Source organism: Maylandia zebra, linkage group LG15 (assembly GCF_041146795.1).
Source record: "Maylandia zebra isolate NMK-2024a linkage group LG15, Mzebra_GT3a, whole genome shotgun sequence".
Classification (NCBI taxonomy): domain Eukaryota; kingdom Metazoa; phylum Chordata; class Actinopteri; order Cichliformes; family Cichlidae; genus Maylandia; species Maylandia zebra.
The window spans coordinates 2096746-2122721 of NC_135181.1; the positions used below are offsets into that span (position 1 = coordinate 2096746).

General features: G+C 42.1%; 1 protein-coding gene across 4 annotated transcripts; it reads left to right on the top strand.

The window, feature by feature from the left end:
• Positions 1–12132: 12132 nt before the first annotated feature.
• brms1lb (BRMS1 like transcriptional repressor b) lies at positions 12133–23828 on the top strand. Of its 4 annotated transcripts, none has more exons than XR_001342358.2 (11): positions 12133–12408; positions 12626–12716; positions 13873–14000; positions 14493–14572; positions 14836–14932; positions 16378–16467; positions 16578–16642; positions 16734–16773; positions 17080–17209; positions 17770–17880; positions 17975–19602. XR_001342358.2 is itself a non-coding variant. In XM_076873654.1 (11 exons), the coding sequence occupies exons 1-11, from the start codon at positions 12273–12275 to the stop codon at positions 23331–23333; spliced, it is 975 nt and encodes a 324-aa protein (XP_076729769.1). In that variant the 5' UTR covers positions 12133–12272; the 3' UTR covers positions 23334–23828. The 4 variants fall into 4 exon arrangements, 3 of the variants coding, with proteins under 3 accessions (XP_076729769.1, XP_014268912.1, XP_014268913.1); XM_076873654.1 differs by lacking the exons at positions 17770–17880; positions 17975–19602 and adding exons at positions 19614–19705; positions 23308–23828; XM_014413426.2 differs by lacking the exons at positions 17770–17880; positions 17975–19602 and adding an exon at positions 19614–22311.
• Positions 23829–25976: the final 2148 nt, after the last annotated feature.

Here is a 25976-nt window from a genome sequence, read left to right on the forward strand (position 1 = left end):
GAGTTGCAGGACTATATTTAGAAGTCGAAACAAGGCAAATTCTGGAAAGTATCTATTTTTGTGGCTTTAGCTTTCAATTTGGGGAAATGCACGCATTTCCTTTCCCACTGATTAATGAAAAGCATCGAGTTCTCTGTACACAAAGTGTGAGTCTGAAGCCAGTCGATGGCCAACTCGTCTGGAGCAGGGTTACAGTTGGCCTGCATTCAAAGACACACCTCTCTGCACCTTTCAGACACGAGAGCTATTATGCATAATCTGTACGCAAACCTGTTCAAGATCAGCCCTGATTCCTTCATTAGCATAAAGACACACCCTTATATTTGTTAGAATGGTTTCAGGGCATTTCAGCCTGTTGCCAGGGTGTGTTTGCAGCCTCAGTTTTCCTTTCTATTTTTTTTGTCTCGCTGTTGTTTTGCCCGTATTTCTGGTTGCAAAGCATTATTCACATCACCTGCACTGTGTGACTACTTTCATTTAAAAATTTTACTAACTTGAAGACATTCTTTGTAGGCAAATGGAGTCTGGAGGTCGGTGGATTAGCCTCTGACTCCCGACAGTGTTAGTTACCATTTCAGTCTGTTCTTGTTTTTAATTTTTTTGGGCAATTCAGTTTCTTTTAAGTTGGAAATACCAATTTACCAGTCCTACCACTTATCAGTTTCTCATTCCATAATTAGCCTGCATACAGTATATTCTTTCACTTGGACCAGATATTATAGACGAGATAAAACATGATGCTCCAGCCACCAGATGGCGATAGCTGTGGCTGCAAAACCCTTCTGATCCTATAGAAATCGATGGGGAAACAGCTCTCCGTCCTGACGTCTGTAAACACTTAAATGATGCATTAAAGGTCTCAGTTCCTCATTTTGGGTCATACTGAACAAAAAATTAAGTGTGTTTTGTAAATCTACCATGCATCAAAAAATGGAGGATAATTCGGGGGGGGGGGGTGCCCATTAGCCAGTGAGCTTGCAGCTTCACAGTAAGACCCACCACTCTTTACAACACGCAGTTTTTCATTTCAAGGCTGCAGAAACTAAGGAATGATGTCACCTTCCATCTTTTATTATATATTATTTTTATTTTTATTATTCGCATTTAGCTGATGCCACGTTAGTCTAAGGCAGTGGCTCTGTTGGAGAGAGTGGTGACTTTTTATGACTAAAATGTCATAAAAAGCATATTGATCATTTTCCCATCCATTTAGCGGGTTAGTTTATCCCCAGTATATCTTTGTTGCTTTCTTCTGACCACTGCTCATGCTCGGGCTTCATCTGGGTCCGAAGCTTCTCCAGGACTCAGGTCAGACTGACCACTTTGTCTTTTCAAATATTTATCTATTGCTATTATGCGCTGCGTCTCACAGCATGACTATTATGTAATTTCGTCTTCTTCTGTTTTACTGGAAGTTGGACCCGTTTAATTAGAGCAGGTAGTTGTACTGCTCTCTACTGGAAGAGAATGTAATTGTTCAGCCCGTTACTCACGCTGGTGGCTTAGAGTACTAATCAGGTGGAACCAGATAATCTTCCACGGCACACCTGATCGTTTCTCACGGTACACCTGATCGTTTCTCACGGTACACCTGTGTGCCGCGGCACAGTGGTTGGGAAACACTGCTCTAAGGAGCTCATAGAGGAGGTGTCACATTAGTTTTTGAAGCCAGAAGTTATCGTTTATTTGGATAGCACAGTAGAGTGCCCTGGTTGGGGTTTGAACCAGGAACTTTCTTGCTGTGAGCTAGCATTGCTGACCACTGTGCAGTGGTACAAAAATAAGATAAATGCTCTCTTTAGCCTAAATACAAGGATGTGCCAGTGGCAAGCCCCAAAATGAAAGTAAACAAGAAACAAAAAATCCATACATGCATCTAGCCTCATTTATTTATTATTTTAATTTTCCATGTTTCCAGCTGATTTCTCAGCCATTTCTGACTGAGTGTCAGTTCAGGGAGTCAGCGTTCAACATCACAACTAAGAGTGTAACTGTTCAAAGGTGGATGTTTCCAGATTATTTATAGTTTGTAACCTGAAGGCTACATGTTTCCTCCTGCCTGCTACCTTAAGGCTTCTAATCTTACTTGTGGCAGGAAATGAGATGTTTTTTTCTCTCCCCAAATGTGTCAGAGTGCAAGTCTCTGAAGTGCAAGATAAAGGTAAACTGAATATAAGATAAGCAGAAAGGTTTTTTGTTTTTTTTACGTCGCTTGCATTAGTTGGTTGTATTCAGTTTAGCGTCTAAAAATAGCCTCAGCTTCCCAGATGTGGACCTGTCATTCATGACGACTTCCCTCCTGTTTCAGGAGGGAGCTATTACTTCATTTTTACAGTAATCACTCAGTGGACAACCTAAACAAGATCCTTTTTTGTGTGGGCATACTGACACAGCAGTTCTACACCCAAAGTTGACACAAACTACACCCACCTTATGTTTTCATAATGTGTGGCTTGATGTAAAAAAGGAGTATTTTACTATGACAAGTTCACACATTGCTGTTTTCCATGGGTGATATTTGATAATGGGTAGGTAGGGTTCAATGATATGAGTCAGGATGTTTCTCTGTCAAAGGGACTTCACCGCACTGATGCAACATAATTAGTTGTTAGTGCATAACCGTGTAGATAACGTATCAGATATTATATATAATGCGCTTTAATAAAATCATTAGGATTAGATTAGTTAATGTGAGTGACGTTTGTACTTTTCCAGTGATCTCACTGCGTCTGCATGGCCGAGGAAATGCACTGACCCTGTGTGTTTCCCATAACAAATTGAGAAATGGTTCAAACAGGTTTCCATACCTGTTTCAGTGGTGTGTGCGGTCATAAGATTTTGCGTTTCCTTCTCTTTCTTCTGCTATAACTTCTGAAAAAGTTGACAGAAGACATCTGAGACTCAGTGTATTGACTGAAACTTTCAAAGTGAGGTGAAAATCTATGAGATCCTCCCCTTTCTTGACTTAGTTTCGTGCTGAATGCGCAAATGCATATTTACTTCGGGGAAGTGTAGGCGTTATTCGGAGAAGGGGTAATACCTTTGTTACCCTTCCCAGGCATTCCCACGGTGTTATATGTACATGCATATTGTAGCTGTAGGCTATATATATATATACAGAGCAGGAATAAGGATCCATTAGATATCCTTTCCTCCTGCCCCACTGCCCTACTGCCACAGGCATCTCTCACAGTCAAACTACCAGGTTAAAAACACTTAGCGCAGCACGCAAACACATGAGAGGCTCTAACATCAGCTCTATGACAATATGACAGTTGGGGACAATTTTCTGTCCATTTCAGGACTTTTTTTGTTTTGTTTGTTTTTTTGGTCTTTTAGATGTTTGAGTTTCAGAGATTTATTGAAATTGTTCGGCATGTTGGGAGAATCTCATGCTTGTATGTATGTAGGCTACAGCCAGTAGCTCATTAGCTTATTGTAGTCTAAGAAACAGGAGCAGGGGAAACAGCTAGCCTGGCCAAATTGTACACAAAGTGTACAAACAGCAACTAGTACTTTTGCTGTTGTCATAGTCACAAGGTTGCCAGGCAAATTAGTGGGGTTTCCAGGAAGTCTTTGTCGTCAGCTGAGGAAAAGTTCCAGCATGTGACTCCCAGTAAATAAAAAAGGGGGAAAAAGAAAATAAAAAGAACTTCTCTGCATTAATCAAGCCACACCAGAAATTAATTTAAAGGTGCTTGTAGATCTGTTTTAACCATTCAGCTAAGCTAGCTGTTTCGTCATATTTACAATCGAAGCTATGCTAAGCTAAGTTTATTACTGCTGGAAAGGAATCAGAGGTCACAGATGAAGTGGGACAATGGTCTTCTATTCAATGAGTCATCATTTTAATCCCTCCTGGCTATTAAAAACAGTGTAAGTTTAGCATAAGTCGCTTCCACGTTAGCGTAAGCGATGTCTGTCTGTGCTCTTAATGCATAATTAAAATCACTTCCTGCAGTCTGGTTTGTTACAAATGTTGGAACTGTATTGGCGATGTGGGATACATACTAAAAGTTTCTATAAATATGCTGATCTTGCGCTAAAGGTAACTGGCATGTATGTAACGTTAAAAATTAATGTGCCTATTCTTCAAAGTTTCACTCGAAATGGGAGCTGCTACCAGTCGTTTGAACAAAGGTTTAGGTTCCCCTTCACCACCTCGACATGTTGCAAAACAGCTTCTTACCTGGGAAACATTAGTCCTTCTTCTTCATTCTTGGCAATTCATTCACTGGAATGACTTCAATTGAAATGAAAACATGAATTGAAATTCAAGGTTTTACATACTGGGACATTTAAAAAAACCAAACAAATAAAAGGTCCACATTTTACAGCAATAACTTAAAGCAATTTGCTTTCTCATTATGACTTTATCAGTCTCTCACATCATTATAGAGGAATTGTTATCTGGGCGTATTTTTGATTCTTTTCTTTTTCAGCCATTCTGTTGTAGATTTGTTGCTATGCTTGGGTTTGTTGTCCTGTTGCATGATTCAGTTTGAGCCAAGCTTTAGCTGTCAGACAGATGCCTTCACAGAGGAGGTCATGGTTGACTTAATGACTGCAAGGTTGGGTCTGCAAAACAAGCCCGAATCCTTCCCCTCCACCACTGTGCTTGACAGTTGTTATGAGCTTCTTGTGCTGATGTGCTGTGTTTGCTTTTGACCGAGTGTGTTGCTGCATTTGGTCCAAACATTTCCGCTTTGGTCTTGTCTGTTCCAGGAGTCTTTTGCTTTGTCCAGATGCAACTTTGCATATCTACGCTGCCATGTTCCTTTTTTTGAGGCCCGAGGCGCGCTCCCAGCAACCCTTCCTAACAACCTGTATTTGTTCAGTCTTTATCTTATTGTACTGTCACGAACTTTGACATTTAACATGCTAACTGAAGCTCATAGAGTCTGAGACGTACTTCTTGTTGTTGTTTTTTTTACCTTGGGTTGGATTTGCTGCGACATCCACTCCTTTGAAAATGGGCAACTCTCTTGAATATTTTCCACTCATGATAATCCCACATAGTTTGTAAATGGCCTTATAACTCTACCTACATTGATGGGCAGCAATAACTGCACGTTTGTCCTCTGTACTATGTTAGCACACACCTGAATGCTCCACACCAGCAAAGTACCAAAACCTCTGCTTTATAAAGGTGCTCCCGTTTACTGATGATCACTTTATCATGTGCATTTGATTAGCAGAGCCTGGCTCTAACTTACCCTCTTAATTGTCACAGAAGATGTAAGGGTGTACTTTTCACACACTACTCCTACATTCAATAGCTCAATAGGTCACTTAAATAATTTTAGAACCTGCTAAGGCCAGAATAGAATAGAATAGAATAGAATAGAATAGAATAGAATAGGCATCATTTTATCTGTACAATGAAATTATGGGTGCTCCACACCAGCTGTGCCAGAATAAAATATAAATAATGGACGGCAGGAGCAAAAAGCAAACAAGAGAAATATATACGAACGTGATGGATAACCATGCATATTTGTGTGAGTGTATAGTGTTTGTTAACAGTCCGAATGGCCCAGAGGAAGAAGCTGTTTGAGAGTCTGGAGGGGTGGAACCTGATTGACCTGAGGCGCTGACCAGAGGGCAGCAGGTCAAACAGGTGGTGGGCGGGGTGCAAGGGTCACCTGTGATGGCCTGGCTTTCCTGAGACAGGAGGAGCTGGCGATTGTCTCCAGGCATGGCAGAGGACACGGAGGAAGTGCAGCCGCTGCTGGGCCTTGGATGAATTATTTTGTGTACTAATACATAAAAACCTAGTGTACTTTCACACAACATGTAGAATCCTAGTCTACTGGTTATGCCAACATGCAGTTCAGCTTAAGACAGCTGTGGGGCTGTTGGAGCTCTGCCTTTACACGTGTAGTGAGTGAAACAGGCTAACGGCAGTTAACATTGTAATAAAAATTTCAAAGTGTTAAGCAGAGGAGGAATGCTAATGGAGGGGATTTACACCATTTCAAAGCTTCCTACAGCACAATGAGCCCAAGAACTCAAACTGTCTTTAGAGTGAGACGATTAGCTCCAGTGGTTCAAAGGAGACAGAAGAGAAAACGCTTCAAGTGAAGAATAGATCATAATTACAACTACAGGTGATTTCAGCCACATTTTAATGATGTCAGAAAATAGGCAGGGCAGTGACCTGTGCACACAAGTATGATCTGAGCTCATGTATTTACTTTGCTTTACACATTATTATCACAGTGCTGACAGCCATGTGACTGGACATGCAAAGCAGTTAAAGCAGGTGACAGTGAGCTATGATTCTTCCAGCAAAGCTTTAAGTAATACAGTTGGAAGGAAATTAGGAAACATGCAGCCCGACCACAAACTGTGATTCTCTGTTTAGTTTTCTTTCTCTTCTCTCGAGTTTCTCGTTGATTGTCTGTTGTGCCAACCCAGCATTGTATAAGACTATGAGAAACAAAAAAAAACATTACAAGTGTTCTGAAATAAACCACAAAGACAGCTCAGACTTTCTGCCTGAGTACTATACTGCGCTAAATACAAATTAAACAAGCCAAGTTTCCTGACACACTTAGAGCCGTGTGAAGCGCTACGCACTACGGAAATAGTGAGTCTACAAGATAAGCCACGAATCAACTGAGCAAAATCTTTTACCGTCTAACACTCTCCCGTATATTTCTGCATCTGCCGAACATCAGGCAGGCCTCCTGTCAGCTTTGGTGTCGTGCACTAGCTCGTGCTGCTAGAATGACCCGTACTGTTAAAGGAGTTCAGAGAATCAGCAGTCGCTGGTAAGACGACTGGAACATTCTGTGTGTTTTTGGAGAGAGGAAAAACAAATGCAGCCAGCAGACACATAATGGATTCATTACTGCGTGTCAGACCACCTGAAAAGCCACAGCGTATTTTTGGCCTCCACCTAAAAAGTACCTTTGTGATCTGCTACAGCCTCCCCCTTCAGTCTAGCTGCAGTAACGCAGTAACAGGAGACGCAGTTAGAAAGCATGGAATGGATCAGATTGCATCCGAGATGTGGAAATCATGAACAACTGGCTTAAAAAATAAAGGAGAAACTAAGATGATTTATAAAGGATAAACTCAAGAGATAAGGGGGGAAAGGAAGGGGGGAAATCTTGTTTATCTACAGTTATTTAAATGTTTTGATTAATCATTTATTATCACTATCAAAGCAACTATAGCACCAAGACCAATATGGCAATGTGGCCAGTAGAGGATGCTGTGGATGTGGATAAGGACTGGAAGTTCCAAAGAAAGACTTAATAGACACAGAGGGCCAGGAACAACTGAAATCACAGCTGCTTATAGATTATGAACACAAATGCACTGATTCAAGACGAGGCCCAGATTAAATTAGAAAAATCTTTGCTTACTTTTCTTTCTTCTTTTTTCCACAGATAAAGAGTGAACTGAGCCAAAGGGATCAACACTCTCTTAATGTGCTTATTGTACTGTTACATGGGCAGCAGCCTGTCTCTGGGGCTTTACCCTCTGCAGGTCGTATCAGAGGGTTCTTATTGCGCTCTTGACATTTATACCTCGTGGAGGCCAGGCTTGAGTTTCTGGGCCTGAATGTGACGGTACAAAAATTACCTTTAAAAAAATGCAGCAGTATGTATTATTTGACATTACTAGTAGATCTGCATGTGCAGCCACCACACCGAGAATAAAAGCTCATTAAATGACTTTAATGTAACTTTAAAAGAACATTAAAAATTAAAAGGTTTTTCTTGTCTGTTTCCTGATAGTGCAGAAATGTTACAAATGTCTACACGGGGAACTTAACACACCTCTTTAGCCCCCTAAAAATAGCCATGTGCCGTCACCTTGAGGCCTAATAGTCAGCTGATTGTGAAAACATTCCCTGAAAGCTCACCCACTGCCTTCCTTCTTATCCCCCCCGAGCATATGATACACTGGGTCAACCTTTATGAAAGGAAAGCCAATAATGCCATCCCACAATGGGACACACTATCCACTTGTTTACAACGCAAAAATGGATGTGAGACATTGTTATTCAGGTGACCCTCTTTATTCATGATGGCTAAACATAAAAATGCGGTGTGAGTGCAGTCGGATCGTGTGTTACCGAGTCCTCTCTGAGATCTCATCCTTCGCCACTGTGGACAAAAAAAATCTGAGGAAAGACACAGAATGTAATTTTTAGCTCAACCGGCCTAAAGACAGACGAGCCCACGCCGTGACACATCCGTCATCCCACCGGTTCATCTGTAGTTCACAAAAATTGCTACTCCTACAAACACAACGAGCACCTAATGGGGTTTTTTACTCCTAACGTACAGAACAAGATGCAATAGTTAGCACGGTTGCCTCACAGAAAGAAGGTCCTGGGTTCAAATCCCCCATATGGCCGGGGCCTTTCTCTCTGGAGTTGTTCTTCCTGTGTCTGCGTTGGTTCTCCACCTTCACACAGGCCAAAGACATGCAGTTAGTGGGGTTGATTTAATTGGTGATTCTAAATCATAGGTTGACTGTAACGGTTGTCTCTCTGTGTTAGCCCTGCGACAGAGTGGCGACCTGTCTAGGGTGTAGTCTGCCTCCCAACATATGGCAGCTGAATAAGAGCCAACAACAGAATGTATGTATGGAAAATGATAAAGAAGGAAAGTCATCAAATGCCAAATACTGATCATGGAGGGAGTGGTCCAGCGCAGCGACATGCCGTTCACATATTTCCATGTATTTTATGGTTACTACTGATAATACTCTTGAACTTTGATTAATTCGGTGAATTAGATTGAACTGTTCAGGGTATGAGCTTACTGGATTTCTTTGTATCCTAATTCTCATTGGTTTGTGCAACACAGCCAAACAAGTATCACCGTCGTTCTTTTTTTTTTTTTTTTTTTTTGGCCTGTCCCGTTTGGCTCTTTTGCCATCAGAATTGTTGTCTAAAGGCAAAGAAAGATGCCCAACGGATTTACTTTACCAAACTGACCATCCCAGCCTTGCCGTAATGGTCCATTTGATTCACCTTTTATTGTTTATTTTATTTTCACTTACTGAATACGGGACAGACTTGACTGGGGGAAAGAAGGGGAGAAAGAAAGAGGGAAAGAGAAACAGCTGAGAAGAGGGACGGGGGAGAAGGGCAAAAGACAAATCACCGTCTTTCTGTGGAGTTGTTACACCTCTGCTTTTGACTGTACTCTCAGGTAAAATCCTGCCTAATCCTGAGACTTTTGTTAAAGGGTTAAGAAATTCACAATCCCTGTCTTGGGTAAAGCTTTGCTGTTTCATATTTTTGTACCATTTGTGCAGCCAACAGCAAGCATATTAAGTTTATTTGTCTATTGTGTAATGCAATCAGCTATTCGTAGTTAAATTGTGTACTATTTTATTTGTTTGAGTTTATCATTATTCTTAATTGTTTCTCTTTCACTTGAGTGATTTCAAGAACAGAGGAGCTTTGGAGAACCACCGTCAAAGGCCTCTATCGCCCTCGTGTGGTTGAAAGGTGAAGATTGTGGGCTCTGAGTGGATAATGTGTACAGCACTATACTAAGTCGAATATTGTACATTTCATGAAAGCAAATGTTTAAAAAACGTAAACTACCTCATTACAGGACACCAAAATCCATTTTATCAGACATCAAAAAGCTGCGTTTACATTTCCAACAAATGGATCACTGTATAGTCAAAGAGAGCTGTGCACAGATCTCTCCTGGCAACAAGTAAATTAATAACCGAAGGAGCTCAAAATAAAGACAAGACTATCACAAGTGAGGGATCATTAAACTACGTTAAAAAGCAACTTCTTGTCAGGTAATCACATTTTCTGGCTTAGTTTCTGTCTTCTAAAGGTTGCAATTTCATGGTGCTTATTCTGTAAATACCTAAGTTTAATATCTGTATGAAAGCCTGTATGGGGTTTGTCTCTTATCCCTGCATATGCAAATATTAAACAGTGAAATTGAACACCATTCGGCATGTACTGATTTTATTTTACCGAAGTGCTGCAATCTTCTCCAGTGAAAGAAAATGCACTACTTTCATTCTTCCGACTGTCCATCACCGCACAACACAACATCACGACTGCAGCCTCCTCTCGCTCCTCAAGTCATCCATCACTGCCACCCAGGTGAGTGAGAATAGAGTCAAGCGTCGAGCCGTGACAGCTTGAACCCCGAGGTGCTTGAATCATCTGCCACTCAGCTTGCAGAGGCTCTCTAACACCTCTGCAATGTGTTCCTGCAGCTGCACCGGGTGCTTGGAACCTGTCTGGTTCCAGAGCCAAATAAAGGGTCCAGACCTGCAGGACTAACACGCTGTCATTCATGAGTCAGCTCTGATGAGACTTTCTCTGTGCTTCCAGTCTCCATGTTCATTAGAGCTCCACACCTGCAGCTCTCATATTCCCTGCAGATGTGAGTTACTTTTAACTCCTGTGAAAACACTTCACAGAGCCATAACTCAGGTGGTATTTACTATTTAAGTGCAAGTAACAACACAAAGAAACATGAATAGTATCCATTTCTGTTGAGATGGGTTTTTTTACAGCTTTAAGGTGGAAATAACAGCCTTAAAGGTTAATCGTGATCTAACCAAAATGTCATCTTGCCTTTTGAGTGAGTTCAAGTTATTGAATATATTATATTACATGCTTTTTATATTATATAATAATAATAATAATAATACATTTATTTGAGGGCGCCTTTCAGAAACCCAAGGTCACCTTACAAAAAAACACAATTAATAAAAGGAACAATAGTCATAAAATACATAAAATAAGTTAAAATTACAAAACAGAGCGTGACAACAGATAAAATCAGCATTAACAACACTTCCCACAATACTTTTCCAACAGCTCGTAGGATGTTTGAGAAGTTTCTTTTAGATGATTTGCATTATGAAGTAAAGAAAAGGGGCAACACAATAACCATTTGGAGGAACTTATAAACCCCTACAGTTGACTTACACACTGATGAGGTATAACATTATGACCACCTGACTAATATTGGTCCCTCTTTAGATGTCACAACAACCCTGACCCACTAAACCTGAAGGTGTGCTGTTGTATCTGGCACCAAGATTTTACCAGCAAATCCTTTAAGCTGTGAGGTGAGGCCTTCATGGATCAGACTTGTTTGTCCATCGCATCCAAACGATGGTCGACTGGATTGAGGTCTGGAGAATTTGAAGGCCAAGTCAACACCTCAAAGTCATTGTTGTGCTCCAGAAACCTTTCCTAGACCATTGTTGCTCTGTGGCAGTGCGCTGTTCCTGCTGAAAGAAGCCACAGCCATCAGGGAATACAGTTTCCATGAAACCATGTTAATGGTCTGCAACAATGCTTAGGTAGGTGGTACGTGTCAGAGTAACATCAACAAGGATGGCAGGACCCAACAAACTGATGCACGGTGTATTCTGACACTTGCATTAACTGTTTTGGTCATTTGAGTTAGCTCATCTGTTAGATTACAGTCATGAGCGAGCCTTGGCCGCCCATGTGCCTGCTGGTTAACCACTCTCCCTTCCTTGGGCTACTTTAGCCAACTTTCTTCTGGTTGGCTGCCCATCATAAACTGTCTGTATTGGTGCATTCACAGAAGCCTGAAGTCTGGGATTACACAAATACGTCCAGATACACTAAACTTATTATCTGAAAATGTGGCTGTGTAACTATCAGACAGAAAATAGGAAAGAAAAACTAATACAGTAACAGTATAGCTTAGATACTACAAGTAGCATCTAGTTATAGTAAATTGATGGGTTAAAAAAATGACCTCCAAAGATAGAAAATGAAAAGGATACAATTTTTTTAAAGGTATGGATTTTGATCAGCACCAGAGACTGCAGTGCCAGCCTGTCTAAATCAATTAAATATTTGTAATATTAACAAAAGGTGCTTGTCATGAAATATAAATATAGACGCATTTGTGAGAGTCTCTAAATTGCTGTCAGGAGTTAATGTTTAAGTTAAGTGTACAAGAATTAATCTATGGACAAAATAAAGAATTAATCCTCACAACAGACTTGATATAAAGAGACGTTTTGAAAAAAGTTTTTTTTAAAGACTACAAATCCCTGCAAGCTTCCGGTCGCAAGCTCGTTCACAGAAGCATTTGATTGGACAAACTCAGTAAAGCGCCTTATGATTGGTTGACGGTGGCCATGTTTGTATTTCCAGCTGGTAGACGCGGGCTAGCTAGCCGGTTAGCTACCGCTGCATTTGGCTCTTTCTTCGGGGTGAAACATTGAAGAAAGGCCGTGCCACCCCGTTAACACCGGCTTATCTGACAGTCGCAATGCCGGTCCACTCGCGGGAGAAGAAAGAAAGCAACCACGAAGAAATGGAGGTGGACTTTCCCGAGCAAGACGGCAGCACCACAGACGAGGAGGATACCGTTAGCTCGTCCGTGTCTGAAGATGGAGACAGCTCGGGTGGGAAAAATAGGCCTTGAACATCAACCGACAGTTAAACTCGTGTTACATACTCGAGTGTAATTTATATGTTTAACAGTGCGCGTGATTTCTCTTAAAAATGGGCTGACAGGTTGCTTGGGTGTGAAGTGCAGTGTGGGGTTGTCATGTGGATGAGGATAAAAAGCAGTTGTGGTGTGGAGGGGTTGTCAAAGCTGTCATGTCTGTATGTGAACAGAGATGGACGATGAAGACTGTGAGAGGAGGAGGATGGAGTGCCTGGATGAGATGACCACACTGGAGAAGCAGTTCACTGACCTGAAGGAACAGTAAGCTCTCTGACATGTTTCACACTGAAAGCAGCTCTGACATCTGGGACTCACACTCTGAGGTGTTTGTCAGATTCACTGGGATATTCCCAGTGACATGGACCGTGGGTCTTGGTCCATTTTAGCCAGTATTACTGGTCAATATCATGGATTTGTCTTGTTGCCTTCAGGCAGTTTGTATAAAGTACTGGTTCTGAAATGGTGTTCCAGTATGCTGTGAGGCTGTGAGTCTAGAGGCCTATACTACAAAATAAGTTCAACATACCCACGCAGCCATCTACCAGTTTGCCCCAACATAGAGGTTTGTGGAGCGAGATCTGGAAACTATCCCAGCTGTTACAGGGAGGGGGAGACATGAGCGTAGTGATGCTCAAACACAGCTATAAACACTGCAGACTCGCTCACTATCTGCACACTGAAATCCACACACGATAGTTTGACATAACCTGCTCTGGAGGAGGTTGTAGATTACCATGGCAATGTACCCCGCCATGACCTGACTGGGACTTCTGTGCATGATCTTTGCTGAACCTACGACGTAACCTATACAAGTGGCCGATGTCATTGAAACATGCTTGTGCTAGTGCATTACATGCTATTTACCATGTCCTTTCTCCCCTCCGTCGTCCCCCGCTCTTTGTTGTGGTCGGTTTTTCCAGGGTTAACATATTTGTCCCTCTAGTTTTCCCACTGCTTTTGTCCCACAGCCCTTCTGATAGTAACAGCAATCAGTGCTGAAGGCCAGTTGCAATAGTTGTGGGCTGCCTCAACTGGTCGTGTAGCTCCATTTCTAGAGAGGTGCTACATTTCACACCAGGTTGTGCCATAGATTTCCTGCTGAAGCATAATTCCCCAGTAAGAAGTGAGTCATAACACACCCTCGTAACACTGAAAACCCAAAGGGTGAACCTGGATTTGCATCAATAAGCCCCAAATCTTGCTTCACAGTACAGACCTCCAGTGTGCCTTTGGATTCTGTGTCATTCCTGGGTTATTACTGTCCAGTCCAGGTACTTACTTATGTCATATTTGGAGAGATTTCTACCTGTCATTCACCGGGCCGGGCCATGCCAGTCACATTTATACATCAGTTCTAAAATGGGTTTGACAACAGACATTACAACACAGTTTTAAAATGCAACTATCTGCCGTTCAGGTTGTATAAGGAGCGTTTGAGCCAGGTGGACATCAAGCTCCAGGAGGTCATGGCCGGTTGTGCCCAAGAGTATCTGGAACCTTTAGCCAACCTGCAGGAGAACATGCAGATCAGGACCAAAGTGGCCGGTGAGTCTATAGTTGTCATGGAGACGTATAGGTCTGACTGTGACCTTGACATACAAAGTTTACATTGTAGTTTGTGAACCCAGTTGGATTAACAGTATTTCTGCAAATATTACTTACAAAATAAGGTCTGACCTCCATCTAAGTCACAAGTCCAAGCAAAGATGGTCTGACTGAACAATACTGAATCATGCAGGCTGGAGAAATTAGGTGCATCCCTGAAGTGAACTTGTTTAACAGCAGTAATCTCCATCGGAGCGTTTCTGTAGCTTCTTCTCAGATTTCCACAGATTTCATCTGTGCTTCAAGCACGTGTGTATCGATCTTGATTTATGTGTAGAGATCCTGATCATTTAAAGGGTTCACTATATTTTCTTGGCATTTTAAATGGGAATATAAACTTTGAAATACTATCACCTCCTTTATGTACAACTCTCAGCTACAGAAAAGGATCTTGTCCTTCCTGCAGATTAGATTTGTATGATTTTTTTCCAGGGATCTACAGGGAGCTGTGCTTGGAGTCAGTAAAGAACAAATACGAGTGTGAGATCCAAGCAGCGTGCCAGCACTGGGAGGTGAGAGGCCAAGTTAAAATACATCTTGTTCAAAAACACAGAATTCTTTATCTTTTTTCTTTCTTGTGAAGTTTCAAATACGTCTGTAATTTTAGATTTTTGAGATGTTTTGCTTAATTGTGGAGTAAATTCAACTCAATCCTACTAGTTTAAGCTATTTGACCATTTTTGCTCAGTATTGTTGTGTGTGTGTGTGTGTGTGTGCGTGTGTGCGTGTGTGCGTGTGTGCGTGTGTGCGTGTGTGTGTGTTTTCTGCCTTCTAGAGTGAGAAGTTGCTGCTGTTTGATACTGTGCAGAGTGAGTTGGAGGAAAAGATCAGAAGACTGGAGGAAGACAGGCACAGTATCGACATTACCTCAGGTAGCAACAAGAACATCCTTTTTTATTATTCTGTATTTTTATCAGGTATTTATCCAGAGTTTAGTCAGGAATTACCAAACATTTGTCAGAAGTTGGGTCTATGGTGACCAGAGATGGGCAGTAACGCGTTACCTGTAATCCGATTACTTTTTTCAAGTAATGAGTAAAGTAAGGGATTACTATTGCAAAAACAGTAATTAGATTACCGTTACTGCGTTACTAAAACCGTGATTTTATTGCGAGAATGTCTCATGACAGTGACGTAAGCGAGTGCGATGTTAGTGACAGCAGCTGTGTGCAGATCAACAATGGATAATATATCGAGTGCAGGAGAGAGTATGAGCGTGCAGCGTTTAAAGCGTGGAAGTACTGACCTTACTTTGAGTTTGATTCCATAAAAAGTGACAAAAACACTAGTGTCCGCTGTGGGTGGGAAGAAAACGTCTAAACTTCCGAGCAAGCACCGAGTAGCTACGACGTAATGGGAAACTCACAGAGAAACTCGCGGATTCTTCCACTGACCGCTGCACACCTGCACCAGGGTAAACCTCCGCCTACCCCACTCCTGCTTTACAGGTGAAAATAGAGCAACAGGACCGCTGAGTCTTTGACTTTATTTATTTTCTGCTGTGTTTTACTTGCATCTATTTGAAAGACTGAGTGTAAACACAAAAAAAACATTTATTTTATGTGCTGGAATGTGCAGAAAATAGGTTTAAATGTTAAACAAATTTCTTCCAGTCAGAGAATGTTGCATATAATTAAATTTTTGCTTGATGCATAAAGTTAAAAGATTAAAACTGATAAAACAAGGCAGAAAAAGTAGAATTGGGCTGAAAGATCTATCGCTTTATCACCTATTCAGGTTGTAAATCGTGTTTTTACAAAGTAACTAAGTAATTAATTACTTTTGAAAATAAGTAATCAGTAAAGTAACAGGATTACTTTTTGGGGGACGTAATCAGTAATTAGTTACTCATTATTTTTCAAGTAACTTGACCAACACTGATGGTGACTCACATTTAGGTTGCCTAGCTGTACTATACTGTAAATAAAAGATGGACGGGTACAGCTTTAATTCTGCAATCCTCGTGATGACCTGCGGGGACCCACAGCTGCACTGCTCATCTGATTTATAATCCAAGTAATGACATCGGATGAGTTTATTGTCAGTTAAATCTACACTGTTTCAAAACAGACAACCCCAAAACAGGACTGTTGTTTCACTAGTTTTGCATTCGACCAGGGTCAGTGTCACTGCTCGTAGGTGATCCTACACAGGTGGCCTGAGGGATGGACATTGTCTGGTGGAGCCTTCCTGTTCTTATGAGTATAGATATCCAGCATGATTTTGATCCTTGTTGAAATCTGATGTGTTGTTTTGAGCAGTGTAGAAGGAAGTGGTCAAACGCACAGCTGTTTTCCGCTCTCTCTCCGTTCTGCAGAGTTGTGGAATGATGGATTGCACTCACGGAAGAACAAGAAAAAGGACCCGTTCTGCCCGGTCAAGAAGAAGAAGCCCGTTGTTGTTTCTGATATCCTTCGCTGCTGTTCTGTCCTTGTCTCATTCATCTCCACACACAGACGTGCTGTTAAAACCAATGTTTTGTTTGTTTTTCCTGTTTTTTTCCTCAACTTCTATCACGGCCTTATATTGTTTACATGCTGCAAGACCTGGATATCCTTGAAGACTGGACTGCAATAAGAAAGGTATTCTTCTGAAAGCAGAGTTTGTCACCTGCTGAATGTGTCCAAGCTGTGATTTAACCTTTCAAGTTGTGTCTGTGTCCTCCCCTCACAGGCAATGGCATCACTGGGGCCCCACAGGGTGAAGGTGGATGGTAAGGTTCAAGGTTCTTCAAGGTTCTTTATTATTTGTCACATGCATAGTTATACAAGTATAACACACAGTGAAATGTAGCCTGACACGCTAAGAGTTTCTCCTCGTCCTTGGTTACAGTCGATACCTGGCTGAGTGTGGCGATCGACCCGCACTTACACACGAGGGGTTTTGACTCAGTACTTTGTGCTCAGAGGAGACTCCCTCCTTTTTTAGAAGACTTTTTATTTCTTTTAACCTTACTCTGTCCCCGTCGCTTGTCTTGAAACCTCTCCGTCTCTTCCTCTCTTTCCTGCTCCTTCTCCAGTGCCTGCAGTAAAGCCTGACAGACATCACCACGTGGCACGCTCCGAGGACGGTCGACTTTTCTATGACAACCAGTGGTACTCCAGGGGACAGGCCATCTGTATCAACAGGAAGGACGAGTACCCAACTAGGTGTGTGGGAAGGGGGTTTATTGGAATCAGCTTCTAGTATGAATTCTGAATGTGTGTGCGTCTGCTCGTGACACACTGTGCAAGGCTACGTGACTGAATGGCTCTCTAGTCACATGCTGGGGAGACAATGTGCCTACGAGGCTGAATGTGGCTGCACATTCTGCGTCGCGCCCTGTGTGCCGTCTGGAAAGGATGCGCTGTCAGTTGAAGGCACGCAATGATGCCACATCACCTCCCCCTCGCTTTTACCGCCACCACTGAGTGGCGAAACAAGCAGGTGGCTGTTATGAGCAGTTAGAGCTGTGATATGGCAGCCATGCACACCAGACAATATACCCCAGGGCAGCTGTGGCTACGACTGTAGCTGCCTCCACCAGTGTGTGAATGTGAGAGTGAATGAATAGTGAAATTGTAAAGTGCTTTGGGTGCCTTGAAACGCGCTATATAAATGCAATCCATTATTATAATTATTACAGGTAATGTACTTAAACTTATACAAATACACAGGGGCCAAGTTAAGTATTAAGAACTGTAACAACAAATGCAGCTGTTTTCTGCAGATGTGTTCCAGCACTGTGCTCTTGAACTACCATCTTCAGCAGGCTGAGGACGACAGTGTAGTTGGAGTAGCTCTGACCATGTGATGAGATCCTTCCTGTGGAAGCAGCTCAGTAATGAACCTGAACATCACTTCCTTGTCTGTAGTAGAAACTCATTTGTTTTATGCAGGTGTGAACAAATTCTTCCTGTGTCTGCCTTTCACAGAAAAGGTGCTCAACATATCTGCTGTACTGCAGTCGTAGAGGAAGCTCTTCTAATAAAGGACTGAATGAAACGTTTTACAGAAGGATGATGAAGCAATTTACAAGCAGTTAAACATCTGGTCCTTTTTTAAACCCTTTACCAGGGTTAGAAATGACTAATCTACAGTATATTCCACTTCCAGATCTCATGTAACAGTAGTACAGTAAAAGGATACTGCAACAGTGACAGAAGTACAAGCAGTTTCATCCATGTGTAGAATGAATCGTGTTTCCAGTAATGCTGCAACAAGGAGCCAGTCAGAGCAGCAAATGAGCTGCTGAAATAAAAGCCAGGAGAAGTGCTCACATGACCAACACTGCTAACAACAGACACCTGATATACTTGGACAGCTATTAATTAACTGGTCAAAACATCAGAAGGATAAAATGTTCATGTTGTTATTTAGGTTTTAGTCCTCCTGTGCAGCTCTGGACTCGCAATGATCCAGTTATTTTTGTTCTCCTGCATCAGGGATGACCTGTAGACACCTGAGGCTGGGTGTATGAAATGCTCGTATGTTTGCAGCTCAGATCTGTGAGATCCAAAGTGTGGACACACGGTCTCAGATTTATAAATCTGTGTACACTCTTTGTTATTTTAGATTTAGAACTCATTATTAAACTTATTAAACCACAAATTAGGCCACTACTTATTAAATTGTTCTGCCAGTTTTATGGTCAGTTTTCTTCATTCTTCACTATTATTTGCCAATGATTGGAACACAGAAGTAACCCAATGACAACAAAATAAAAATATGTGTTTTTATAACTGTCTTTAGGAAACTTTGGCCATTCAGTGGAATATATGAAATGGTTTGTTGCTGTTTTTCAATTAAGCTCATCTACTCGCTCCTGCTCATCCTAGTTTCAACCCGTCTGTCCACTTGATTGTATAATGTCTGTATTAGAGCAGTGTTTTTTGGTGTTAGTGTTTTTTCTCTGCTTATAGAAAGTGTGCAAGCTAACGGCTCAGGGAGAGTAAGTGAGGTCACTTCTGCACTATAGACTGTATTTAAAAGATGGAGCGCTACCACGATGCCTCCAACAGTTTAGATACTTTCACTGTGCAGCAGGGTTTAGGTGTGCGAAGACGTCTGGAGCAATTTCCTTTGGACAGATGAGACCAAAGTGGAGATGTTTGACCGTAATGCACAGGTCCAACATATCAGCACAAATGCCTCATACCAAACGCACAGTGGTGGAGGTGTGATGGAAGGAATCAGTTTGCCCAGTCACAAGTCCAGAGATTATATCAAAGTGATTGATATGCTGTGGCGGGATATTTAGGACAGCTGTGCATAAACGAATGGCCACGAGGCTCTGTTGTAAAGACGAGGGCCAAAAACCCTGAACGACAATGTGAAACACTGATAAACTAATCAAGAACATGTTTAGGACGCATCTATTAAATCTTTATTGTTTTCTAACCAGAAGCCTGCTGAGCATTACAGAGCAGGTTTGACTTTGGCTTCCTGCTTAGTAGCTGCGTCCTCCTGTGTGTTTGCACACAGTCATCACACACGTCTTTGGCATCTGAGAGGACTGGGGGGGCGATTGTTCACTGACGTTGTTGTTGTTGTTGTTTTTTGTGTGTCATGCAGTGCCATCATCACCACCATCAACAATGATGAGGTGTGGTTCAAACGACTGGATGGTACCAAGTCAAAGCTGTACATCTCCCAGCTGCAGAAAGGCAAATACACAATGAAACACTCGTAAATGAAAAACACGGCCACATACAAAAACCATCATCTCTGCTGCGTTTGTCTTTCTCAGTGTCCTTTTCCATGTGGTATTTTTGTACATTTTACTACTACTGCAACACACATACACATCTCATTTCACTCCCTCTGTGCACAAGTTGCAAATACATAAACTGACCCTTCTGCTATAAGGAGACGATCTTCTCTGTAAATATGTATATGTATCTTATCGACAAGGTCACAAAGTGTCATTTTCTCTGGAACGGAGATCAATGCAAAGTGCTGCTAAACAGAAAGGTGAAGAACCAGAGCATTAGCAAACTGTGAACCACAGAGCTCAGTCGCGTGCCTTTCTGAGACTAGACAATGCCTCGGCTGATGGAGGGGTTTTGGGGGGGGGGGGACAGAAAGTCCTGAACAATATCAACGCAGTGAAGCCATACTCTGTACTGGGTTAGCACCAGGAGCGGGAGAAAAGAAGCGGGTCAGCGAATGTGTGAGTGAGAAACACTAACGCCATCAGCAGTGTGTTTGATTTGCCTCTCCAGACGCACCAGTTACACTTGAATTTCATGCTCGTACAGAGCCTGATAGATCTGTATTGGGATCCCCAGGGACCCCAGACCAACTTTAATTTAGTTTAAAAAGTGTAACAGAATCAATATTATGTGAGTAGTTATATTATGAACACCATGAGATTAAAGCACCCCAGAGGATTTATTGAAGGGCACTGTACTAAACAAACTCTTGGTCTTTTAGGATTATCTTTTTTTCCAGCACTACATTTTATTTAACTCCAAAGTAGGGCTGCCACAAACGATTATTTTGATAGTCGACTAGTCACCGATTATTTTTGCGATTAGTCACTAATCAGATCATCATCCATTGGATGTAAAACGTACAGCTTATTGCACCAGCAGCATCTGCTCTTATATAACTATCATTAGCTTACAGCTTTAAGTGTTTCAGGTCTGTGCTAACTAAAAATAAAGACAAGATGATACTTTATTAAATTTTAATGACATTTGCAGATTGTTTCGGTGAAGTTTAATAAACTCCTTGCTATCTAAAATATAACAGGACACCGGAGTAAATTCTGAGCATCTCACACTTCTGATAATCAGCTGTCTGCTTGATGTTTATTCAGCTGTGTAAAAACTATAACTTTAATCTCAGCCAAACCGATTTACTCAGGAACAAATAAAATATTTAAAAAAAGCCAAACAATAACATTTTAAGTTATCTAAGTGACTCATATATCATGTTTAACCTGAGTAGTGAAAGACAGCGGTGGGTTTGAAAACGATTTGCCGGGAGTCCGGTGTTCTCACGGCTCTAGTTAGCCTAGCCCCCGGCTAGCTATCGAGCTAGTGGGTAACAGACGTCTCCGAAAACGTCGGAGCGCTTTTGAAAATATGTGGTGTCTTGATAAACTGAGCAGATATTTGAGGTTTACACAGCTACATTCCCGCCTGAAAATATGTTAAACGTTTATTTTGTGATCCAGAAAGAATAATAAGAGTAATATTAAAACTAACTAGCTGCCGCCATTGTTGGAAACTGAGCTGGGCTGCGCTATGAATTCTGGGACAGAGCTACTTCTTCTTCTTCTGGGTTTAATGGCAGCTGGCATCCTTGTACATGCAGTGCTGCCATCTTCTGTTTCAGTCCGTTATTACACTCTTAAATCCTGCTATTATTCCTGCGTCTTTTGGGATCTTACAAAGCTTCAAACGACGCGTCGACTATTAAATCAGTCGTCGACGATTTTGATAGTCGACGTAATCGTGACTAGTCGACGTAATCGTGGCAGCCCTACTCCAAACCGATCAGCAAGGCAAACACGACAGTTTAAATTTACGACAAAGAGAGCTGCCCTGTACATACAGACGTCTGTGTGGTTTGTGATTCTTCTGTCTGCCTCCTGTCATGTTGCCATTTCTCTGACAGTGCCTCAAACTTCCAGACTTTAGGTTTAAAAAAGAAAAGAAAGAAACCTCCACCTCCCAGGTTCGAGCTGCTTTTTTATGTGCTGGTGGAGTCACAAAAGACTCAAATCTGTAAATCGTTCCATTTCATGCAGTTTTTATGTTGTGTTCCCCGTCCTCCCTTCTTGTCCTTCATGTCACCCCTCTGTCCTTATTCCACTGTCTTCTTCTTTGCTGTAAGTAAAAAACAAAAAACAGTTTGTCAGCATTGATGTATTTGATGTGATTTTGGTTTTCTTTTTTATGCGTGTGTACGATCCATCCAATCAGACGTCCCTTCATACGTGTAAATTAGGTTCGATTAACTGAAGGAGATCCTGCTTTGCATTGCGTTTACCGTGCTCTTTGTTTTTTATCTTTGCAAACATGTTTTTAAATGATGACTTGCCAACAGTATTGTAAAGAGAGGTGCTTGCAACATTCATAAAAGATGAAAAAAAAGTATGCGTAGTCCTGGCGCATCAGCGTACATGTTTTTCATTTGTTTTTTTTAACCTTTTTATGCATCACGGTTCTTTTTTTCACATCACAGCTAAAAAGAAAAATAAATAAAAATGTGATATTGTGCCAATGCATGTACAACTGATTAAAGACTTTGTGTCATTTGATTTGAAGAGTCTAATCTGCACATTCACATCACCGTGGCCTGACCTTCATATGCTAGTGTTAGCTTCACTGTTCTTTCTATACTTTTAAAGAAGAAGGAAAAGGAAAGCGTCTGTGCTTTGAAGTGATTACAGTATCACTGTGCACTGCTCAGCTTGAGTCAAGCTAACTTCTTTTGATTTTGCAGCTTTAGATGAAAAAAGAAAAATTTGAGCTTTGCATAGAACTGTTATATCCTATTAGATTTGGCCTAGCATGCACAAAAAGCCCAGATACAATCTTACATAATACGCCACTGAACAAAGAGAGAAAGTCCCTGACGGTGCTCAACCCAAAGTGACCTCTGAGGTGCGGCAAGCCAGGCTACGCTCCTCTGTGATGGAGGGAAAAAAGTAACGTAATTTGAAGGTATTTGCTGATCTAGTGTTGTTGGATAATGGCTCTTTGCTCTGCTGTGCTGTTCAAACTCTCAGTCATGTGTTTCTGCCAGAGGGCCAATCACTAGATTAACACCACATTCTGATATTGATTGAGAATTGGCGCTGATGTACCACTTACCACATACAAGAAACCACTGCAGCCTCTGATTGATCTATCGGGAGTATTGATCAGATGCAGCAGTGCAGCCTGGAATTCAAAGGTACCATTGTAAATCAATATTTACCATATTTTCTATGGCATATATGCACCAATCGGGTATAACATTATGACCACTGGCACATCTGAATAAGACTGGGATATATTTGGAAGCAAGTGAACATTTTATTTCAAAGTTCATGTGCTTAGAAGCAGGAAAAATGGACAAGCATAAGGATTTGAGTGAGTTCAGATAGATGACTGGGTCAGAGCATCTCCGAAGCTGCTGGAAAAATAAATGCTGGCTTTGATCGAAGGGTGTCAGAATCATCACAGTTTGTATGCTGCAGACCAGTCAGGGTGCCCATGCTGACTCATGCTGGTCTGGTCTGATGAATCACGTTTTCTTTTATATCATGCAGATAGCCGGGTGCATGTGCGTCACTAACCTGAGGAACACCTGGCAGCACTATGGGAAGAAAACAAGCCAGCAGAGGCAGTGTGATGTTTGGGGCAATGTTCTGCTGGAAACCTTGGGTCCTGCCATCCATGTGGATGTTACTTTGACACGTACCACCTACCTAAGCATTGTTGTAGACCATGTGTACTCTTTCATGGAAACCCTGCCAGCACAACAAGTTTGAGGTGTTGACTTTGCTTCCAAATTGCCTTGATCTAAATCCAATCCAATCAATCATTTGTAGGATATGCTGGACAAACAAGTCTGGTCCACAGTCCCACCTTACAGCTCACAGGACTTAAGGATCTGTTGCTAACATCTTGGTGCAGATATCACAGCACACCTTCAGGGATGGTGGAGTCCATGCCCCAAAGGGTCTGTTTTTGCAGCAAAAGGGGACGAAGAGAATATTAAGAGGGTTGTCATAATGTTGTGCGTGATTGGTGTATATGCTCTTACAATCCTGAATACTCACATTAAACATGCCCTAAGATTCAAATAAGATCAGAGTAAACACTCAGTTTCAGGGTTTTTTTTCCTCATGGCTCTGTGTGGTGTCACTGAAACAAGCCCCACCCATCTATTGGACAAGAAGAAGAAGAAGTAGCGTTGAAGAGACGGCAAACAGAGCGGTAACGGCTTGTTTCAGATGAAGCTGCACTGGAGCTGCACGAAGGCCCAGTCCAAGATGAATAAGGCACGATGTTGAACTCCGACTTATACACAGCTGTTCTTCAGTCTGATGGTAAAAATGTGGAAATGGCGAATAAGAGGTTGTAAGAAAATGACTGCTATGGTCATACCAGGTCAACATCATGAAGTTTAGAAAATCCCACAGTTCGAACTGCCACACGTTGTGTCCTTTGTCTGACCAGAAGGTGTCAGTAGTGTTCCACAATAGAGGAAGCATCATCTGCACTAGATGGGAGGAGGGAGGTGGCCTGTTAATCTGGGGCACCCTGCTGCTGAAGCCTTCCAGCTGATGAGAGGGAGAGGAGGGATGAAGGCACAGTTTGATCACAGCTCGCTGGCCACGTCTGCTACCGCAACAGAGAGAAAGGGAGAGGAAAATCCCCATCACCGCGTCAAAGGCAGAAACAGCAGCAAGCACGGTGCTGTCTGTCTCTGCACAAGCCGTGCAGCACTCTCTCTAGAGCTTTCTTTGAATCTGCTTTACGTCTTCTTGTCAATGTGCACATGAAAGCATGCATGAATGTGGTCAGGGAAGGATGGATGCTGTTAGCTTCACACACGACTGGAAGAAGAAAAACGAGGGGTTTCTAGTGTCTTGATTGTGTTTGTATAAGTGCTTGTTGAATCCTGCGGTCGGTCCTGAGGTTCTGGATGGTTCTGGGGAGCCGCCTCCATGACGAGTCAGGTCCCGACAGACGAGAGAGGTTGGGCCATCTTCAGCTCCATCTATACTTAATGAGTAACCAGAACTGCGGGGTCATTGGGACGTGTTTACTGCAACACTGGGGCTAATTAGACCGTGAAAGTGTCACAGTGTGCTAAATTACTTATATCCCTGCCCCTTTGTGTGATGTATGTGCTCCATGTGTTTTCAGGAGAGCAACGCTGTGCATTGTGCATCTCTGCGCATGCATGCATGTGCTGTGTGCCGAGCCTGTGTGTGGGCGCGCGGCTTTGTTAGCGATTGTGTAAGAGAATGTTAAATGCACGCGTCCATAAGTTACCATCAAAGGCATAAAGCATCACCTGCATAGATGTGGAGGGAGACAGAGAGTGAGGTGGATTCAAACGGACAGGGCTGCAGCACGCATCCTGCGCTCCACACGAGCCTGGCTAATGCTGGCAGTGGGCAAGGATTCACCATCAGCGCCCAGTTTATCTCTGTTTCTCTATCTTGTCGTTCAGTCGTGGAAGCAAATCTGAATGACCTTATGTGCTGTTACAGACTTTTTTTCCCTTGATGCCGTACTAACTAAAAGATCAATCTCTGTAAATGTTTGATGGTGACCGCCACATGCTCAAAACAGTGGGATGACAACAGGAAGTAATCAAGCGTCTTTACCCTCAGTACAACTACTACTACTGTAGGGAGCTCAGGAAGTAGAGGAGGTCATCTACTAATTGGAAAGTTGATGGTTCGGCCTCTGACTGCTCCAGTCTACATTGGCGAGATATTGAACCCCATTCAGTAGAAAAGCATTATGTAAGAAGGAATCCATTACAAGTCTCTCTATTTTCTACATTTTTGCTTTTTGAAAAGTGAACTATAAAAAACACTCGAGGATGAGGCTGGTGGATGAAAAATGTCAGACTCATGCTGTCTAAAACACAGCAGCACATCGTGAAGGACAAAAAGAGCATTAGTCAACTTTAATTGGCCCAGGGTTGGCTGGAAGAGGAAAATAATGTCAAGTCCCCTCGAGATTACCCAAAGGTCTATTTTATGAGGCAGTTGTGCTTCACGTGATGTTTGCTAGCTTTGCTTGTAGGCTTACTTCCTACCCATGGGAACAATCTGTGATGGCTCTGAAGTCTCAACCAGCACTTATATCAGCTGCCATCAAGCCCTACAAAGCACAAACATGGTTTTTACACGATTTACCTGCTCATTTAATGAACCAGTGTTTGTAATGAGGAACACGGAGCTCCACGCTCCAA